Here is a 7538-nt window from a genome sequence, read left to right on the forward strand (position 1 = left end):
CTTAAGAGACTAGAGTACATAGCCTTTTCTTGAGTATATTTTCTACGAAAAAGTTCATTTTTTAAATTTGTTTTCTTCTGAATAGTTAAGGATCTTTGACCCACCTAGTACCTGAAGAAGGTATAATGACAATGGCCTCCTTAAACATTCACAATAACTGCTACTGTCAGGTTTGTTTGAGGAATCTTAGTAAAATCTTAGTATCTAAACAACTCGTTGACATTCACTTTAGTCACTTTCATATTTTGTCTTAACTTTCTTTTGGCTTGATATGTCGAGTACGCCTGTTTAATTTACATAACAAGGTGATGACGTCAGTCTAGTAGAATGTCATCCTGAATAACCTTTGGAGCCTGAGCCGGCCTGACCTGCTCACCGCCAAAAAGTTTTCGAATAAACTGAGACCCTAAACCAGCAGGCAAGATGTGGTTCAAGTCGAAAGAATCCTTGGAAGAAGGATCAAGCATTCGTTGAATGATAGCTTCTTCATTTCCAGGTGCAAAGTCATCTTGCTTTAGTACATACTTGCACCATTCGAGGACGCTCTTTATCCCATCAAGAATACGACTCCTAATGTTCGGTTCTTGGCTGATCAGAATTTTGAAGTAAGCTGTGTCCCAGCACATGTCAAACATTTTAGGGAAGTCGGCAATTTGAATGATGTGGTACTTTTCAATTTCTCGCAGATCTTCTATTATGGACTTCTCCAGAGAATGAAGACTTTGGAGACTGCAATTAGGGTTATTAAAAGCCAAATCAGTCATCTCCTTGCTAGTAGACAGAAAAATGTCTTTTAGGTCGTGATAACGGAAACTAGTAATCGCACTACTCTCTTGATTTATTGCTTCTTTACATTCTTTCTTGGTGCCTTTCCAGGAAACTTCTTGATGGACATCACTTTGACCTTGTGTAGTGAGAGCTGGCATGCAGTTTTGTTCTTTTTTCGTCTGTTCGGAATTTTGTCTCTGGGTCAATTTTCTCACAAACTGCATCGGATTTTCATTGATCTTCTCACATATTCCAACCAAGGGCTCCAGAATATTGGGGTCTGCGATGTAGTCTATACTGAACAGGTTGTAAGATCTCACAAAGAAGTGTCGCAAATCTTTCTTTCTCAGAGCTCCCAAAAGGTTTCGAAACAACTTCATCATGCACTCTACTCTGTTGCTTTGCGTCCAAATTTCAGCTCCAGTCTCTTCAACTGTTTGCAGAAAGAGGTTCTTCAGGTGGAACGACACCAAACTCTTGGGTTTTGTGGAAAGATAGGCTCGATGAAATTTTCTTAGGCAGCGGTAACACTCACGCTGGACTTCGTTTAACTCTCTGCTTAACAGGTATTCTGCATTTGCAAATGATATTCTGAAATCGCATTCCAGATTGCCACCATTCTTTGGTGCTTTAACGACCAGATGAAAACCCTCCTGGAGAATTTGGTCGATTACCTCCTGTGAAGGCCACTTGCGTTCTCTTCTGATCCATTCTTGCGCAACCATGGGCCATCCTGGAGCTTTAAATGCTGGAACGAAGTCGAATCCACCTTCTTGTTGATCCGAACACTTTTCAAAGTCTGTGACGTTAGCGGCTTCCTTAATGGAATGTTCTCCTAGTTCAGTTATGGATCCAAACACGTGATCGAAAAAGAGGTTTAGCATTCGCTTTTCACGTGTTTCCGCTTCACCTTGAGAGGGACTTTGATACTTCTGCATTGTCAATAGCTGCTCTTTTTCGGACGAAATATGGTTTTCAACGAAGTCCCCACTACGTTTTGTCTCGCTTCTTTCGTCTATCGCATCACAGTCACTGTTTCCCGAGTGATTCCTCATGTCGGAGTGAAACTCTGTAGCATTTGTTTGTGATCCCTTGCAATGTTCTGTCTTGACACACGGCAATTCACAGGATGAGCATGTCCTCTGAAATAAGTTTGCGTTATTTTCTTTTCTTTGTTGCTCGCCCGACAAGACATGTTGCTTTTCGCCAATTTTTCGAAATTCCATGTTCTTCTTCCTCCGGGTCTCATAATCATGTGGTTGGTTCTTAGAAATGCTTTGAAATCGAGCTTGAAGGGTTTTGGCTCTGTCGCTCTGATAAAACTCAATAAAAACCGGCAGCATTTCTGAAACAGTGTTCAGACGTTTGTTATCAAGATACATACCTACTTCATTCATAAACTGAGTAATATCGTCAATAATCTTGGCATGTTCTTTGGTATAAACAGTTCCGGTAAGATTACAAAAGACATGTACCAGCCATTCCCATTCTTCTGTGTCAACATGAGGCGAGGCATCACTCGGTTGTTTATTTAACGACCGGGTAAAATTGACAGTAATAGCAGGACTGGCTTCCTTGTCTTTTAAATAGGAGGTACTTTGTAGAAGGGATGACCGTTCTGGAGTCAACATTATCTGTTGATGAGCACGGGTGGTAATATCTACTATGTAAGGCGCTGAACGTCCATAAATTGCCGGGTGAAACTTCTTTAAAGCCGAGGTGGCTACGTACTCTTTGTCTTCTACAAGGCAGGACTTTAGAACAGGGTGATCAGCTCCTTTGATTCTGACGTGCATTGGATTCTCCGGTAAATATTCAATAAATTCCTCGTGGATCATCAAATTGTCTGAATCAGGATATATCACAATATCCACATCTCCCACATCATCTGGCTCAATGCACTTTAAATCTTCAGCAGCGCTTCCATATGGACGAAAAAGTATGCCGTTTTCCGACCTTTTTTCTAGAAGTTTTGAAAGTTGCTTTAGAAAATAAAATAAGACAGTTTGGGTATGCTCCCTCCATTTTCGAGCATCGTTTCCTTGTTCCCCGAGAGACTCAAATTGTAAGCTTTGTTCCTGTGTTTTTTCATCGTACTCTGCCCAAGCCATTATATCGTTCAAACTATCGCATGGACGAGTGTGCTGAGTTTTATGACATCTGAGCCTCTAAAATAGAATATTTCGCCGCCATTGTAACAAGCATTAATGCGAAACAGAGTGAAATTCTTAAGAATCTACAACCACTAAAAGAGGGAAATTTCTAAGAACTGGAACTTCCGGTTTCTTAGAATGTTTCAGGGTTTGTCAATAATCGCTTGGCTAATCAAGCGTGATGTTGACAGAAAAATGAAAACGTCATGCATTTTCGAAAAATGTAACGGATATCAGGGATCGCAATCAGTCTTCGAAGCCGGAGGGCACCTAGTAATAGGCTAATGGGGATGTGCCGCTGGATGGAGTCGCATTTTTACGACTGGATTGACTACTGGATTACATTTTCTATAGCGTTACTAGAATGGGATCGCACATTTTCAGGATTTTGGAGGCAAGAATATCCCGGTAATTAGGGATTTCAAACCGTGAGGATTTTTACTACATTACTAACAAATGCGACAATTTATTTCAGGATGACTTTGATAAAAGGCTTTATAAGGTAGATGCACAAACAGAAAGCGACTAACTTGGGATCGCGAAAACTACATTTACCCGAGAGTGACAGATACGGGGTGTATAATTGGCCACAGAATTGGCTATAATGGGGTAGAGCTTGTGAGAGACTAGCGGCACATAACCAGCAAAAACTTACTCAAATAACCCCATGGGTTTTCGAAGCCAGAAACGATGGAAGAGCAATTATTTCCTTCAAAAGCCTGTGAGGAATATGTCTCAGTAAAGCCATTAGGTTCCGTCTTGGAGGGTTCTATAATGTTCTATGTTTTTAGTTTCAATGCGGGAAAAAGGAATAGTATTCTCTCGTTACACGACTAATTCTAATGTTTGTTCCACGAACTTGAAAAATACTGTGGTCCGTGGTTTTATCCATAAGATAAATGGCAATACTAACTCTAATAAAAAAAATTAGACAACCTGAAAGGGACTCTCTCCTCACAGTTGCCACATAGAATGGACTTAAGAGAAATACAGTCTCCTTACTTCTTATTCATTCAATCCTGTTTTCAATGATTTATTGTATGTAGTTCTTCAATCTTCATATTACAGTTCCTGTGACGATCAAAACAGTAAATCATTCGAGATCTATTTGGCGCACCTGTGCACTGCTGGCTATTCAAGCTCATCATTTGGTCACTAACTCAGAAATGTCTCATACTTCCCTTTTTTGTTCATTCTACTATATTCAAGACTTGATTATAGAAGTGAATTTTGAAGACTCTGAAAACATCTTGCATCCTTTTGCATCATTAATACAGTTGCGTCAACTATTTCTACCCAGCATCCTTAGGCCTTTGACCAGCGGGTAACCTGTGTACAGACCGCCCCGCCTCCTTTTTTTGAGTATATTTTCTACGAAAAAGCTCATTTTGAAAATATTTTTTCTTCTGTAGTGAATAGTTTTAAGGATTTTTGACCTACTTACTACCTGAAGAAGCTATAATGACAATGGCCTCCTTAAACATTCACAATAAATAACTGCTACTGTCAGGTTTGTTTGAGGAATATTAGCAAATCTTAGTATATAAGCAACTCGTTGACATCCACTTTAGTCACTTTATCTTAACTTTCTTTTGGCTTGATTTGTTGAGAATGTCTGCTTAATTTACATAACAAGGTGATGACGTCAGTCTATTGGAATGTCCTCCTGAATAACCTTTGGAGCCTGAGCCGGCCTGACCTTCTCACCGCCAAAAATTATTTGAATGAGAGAGGTGAATTCTCGAAACCGTGAACTACCAGGCACGATGTGGCTAAACAAGTCGAAAAAATCCTTGTAAGAAGGATCAAGTATTCGTTGAATGATAGCTTCTTTACTTCCAGTTGCAAAGTCCTCTTGCTTTAGTACATACTTGCACCATTCGAGGACGCTCTTAATCCCATCAAGGATACAACTCCTAATGTTCGGTTCTTCGCTGAACAGAATTTTCAAGTAAGCGGTGTTCCAGCAAATGTCAAACATTTTAGGAAAGTCAGCAACTTGAATGATATGGTACTTTTCAATTTCTCGCAGATCTTCTATTATGGAGTTCTCCAGAGAATGAAGACTTTGAAGACTGCAACGAGGGTCTCTAAAAGCCAAATCAGTCATCTCCTTGCTAGTAGACAGAAAAATGTCTTTTAGGTCGTGGTAACGAAAACTAGTAATCAAACTACTCTCTTGATTTATTCCTTCTTTACATTCTTTCTCAGTGCCTTTGCAGGAAACTTCTTCATGGACATCACTTTGACCTTTGGTAGTGAGAGCTGGAATGCAGTTTTGTTCTTTTTTCGTCTGTTCGGAATTTTGTCTCTGGGTCAATTTTGTCACAAACTGCATCGGATTTTCATTGATCTTCTCACATATTTCAACCAAGGGCTCCAGAATATTGAGGTCTTCGATGTAGTCTACACTGAACAGGTTGTAAGATCTCACAAAGAAGTGTCGCAAATCTCTCTTTCTTAGAGCTTCCAAAAGGTTTCGAAACAACTTCATCATGCACTCTACTCTGTTGCTTTGCGTCCAAATTTCAGCACCAGTCTCTTCAACTGTTTGCAGAAAGAGGTTCTTCAGGTGAAACGACACCAAACTCTTGGGTTTTGTGGAAAGATAAGCTCGATGAAATTTTTTTAGGCAGCGGTAACACTCGCGCTGGACTTCATTTAACTCTCTGCTTAACAGGAACTCTGCATTTGCAAAAGATATTCTGAAATCGCGTTCTAGATTGCCACCATTCTTTGGCGCTTTTACAACCAGATGAAAACCCTCCTGGAGAATTTGGTCGATTACCTTTTGAGAAGGCCACTTGCGTTTTCTTCCTATCCATTCTTGCGCAACAATGGGCCATCCTGGAGCTTTAAATGCTGGAACAATGTCGACACCACCTTCCGCATGATCCAAAGACTTTTCAAAGTCTGTGACGTTCTCGGCTTCCTTAATGGCATCCTCTCTTGCTTCAGTTATGGATTCCGCAATCACGGGATCGAAAAAAGGGTTCAGTATTCGCTTTCCACGTGCCTTCTTCCGCTGTGAGTCATGGGAGGGACTTTCTTCCTTCTGCATTACAAATAGCTGTTCTTTCTGAGACAAAATATGACTTTCAACGAAGTCTCCACTGTTTTTTGTCTCGCTTCTGTCGTCCAACACGTCAGGGTTTCCCGTCGAGCGATTCCTCAGGTCGGAATTAAACTCTCCAGTATTTGTATGAGCTTTCTTGCCATCACAGGATAAAAATGTCCTCTGAAACAAGTTTGCGTTTTTTTCTCTACTTTGTTGCTCGCCTTTTACTTCCTTCTTTGTCTGGGTTTTATAATCATACGGTTGACTCTTAGAAATACTTTGAAACCGTGCTTGAAGGGTTTTTGCCCTGTAGCTCTGATATAGCTCAAGGAAACCCGGCAGTATTTCCGAAGAAGTGATTAGACGTTTGCTATCAAGATACATGTATAATTCATTAGTAAGCTGACTAATATCGTTAATAACCTTGGCATGCTCTTCCGTTCCTGTAAGTTTACAAAAGCTGTGTGCCATACTTTTTAATCCTTCTTTGTAAACACGAAACAAGTTATTCGGTTGTCTGTTTAACGGCCGGGAAAAACTGAAAGTTAAAGCAGGACTGGCTTCCTTGTTTTTTAATTGGTAGGTGCTTTGTAGAAGAGATGACGGTTCGAATTCTGGTGTCGCCATCATCATCAGTGGCCCAGCGGTAGCAAAGATGATCATATCCACTACGCTAGTCATTGAACACCCATAAATTGCCGGATGGAACGTTTTTAACACTGAGGTGGCCACGTACTCTGTGTCTTCTACAAGGCAGGACTTTAGAACGGGGTGATCTGCTCCTTTGATTCTGACGTGCATTGGATTCTCCGGTAAATATTCGATCAATTCCTCATGGATCATCAAATTACTTGAATCAGGATATATCACAATATCCACATCTCCCACATCATCTGGCTCAATGCACTTTAAACCTTCAGCAACGCTTCCATATGGTCGAAAAAGTATGCCGTTTTCCGTATCTTTTACTAGACCTTTGTAAAATTGCTTTAGAAAGTAAAACACGACCATTTGGTCATTCACCCTCCTTTTTTTTAGCATCGTTTTGTTCTCCGAGATATTCAAATTGTAAGCTTAGTTCCTGTGTTTTTTCATCGTATCCTGCCGAAGCCATTATATCGTTCAAACTATCGCATGGACGAGTGTGCTGAGTTTTCTGGGCCTCTAAAATAGACAATTTCAAGGGATTCGAAGTTTCAGTTTCTAAGACAATTTTTTTTAAGCAAAACTATCCTTTGGCTTGTTAGCCTGCGAAAACATCCGTTTCTCCTCCCTCTACGCCCCTGGGAAACGTCCCCAGTGGCGAAGAGCGAGGATGTTTTCGCAGGCTATTGGCTTATCGGGTTGTTAATGATGTTTCCATTTTAAAAAATGAAAATTGTTTAATCGTTTCGTCATTGATAGAAAATATAGGATAGGTTAGAAATGTTATTTATGCAATGAACCTAAAATATTCCCTTTTTGAAAGAATATTCCGATGAATAACCCCTGGAGTCATGTTACCTCTTTATCGATATCTTTCTCTCAAACACACGATATTTTTTTGGTGGTGACAAGAT

The 7538-nt window shown here is 40.2% G+C and overlaps 1 protein-coding gene across 1 annotated transcript; it reads right to left on the minus strand.

The window, feature by feature from the left end:
* Positions 1–2897, minus strand: LOC140921645 (uncharacterized). Its single transcript, XM_073371652.1, has one exon. It carries the CDS (start codon positions 2877–2879, stop codon positions 315–317), a length of 2565 nt encoding a protein of 854 aa, XP_073227753.1. The 5' UTR covers positions 2880–2897; the 3' UTR covers positions 1–314.
* Between the last annotated feature and the right edge of the window lie 4641 nt (positions 2898–7538).

The sequence above is a fragment of the Porites lutea genome, chromosome 12 (genome assembly GCF_958299795.1).
Source record: "Porites lutea chromosome 12, jaPorLute2.1, whole genome shotgun sequence".
Classification (NCBI taxonomy): domain Eukaryota; kingdom Metazoa; phylum Cnidaria; class Anthozoa; order Scleractinia; family Poritidae; genus Porites; species Porites lutea.

Excerpts from the sequence above, each read along its gene's own strand:
- LOC140921645 (XM_073371652.1), bottom strand. The coding sequence starts at position 2,879 with ATGGCTTGGGCAGAGTACGATGAAAAAACACAGGAACAAAGCTTACAA.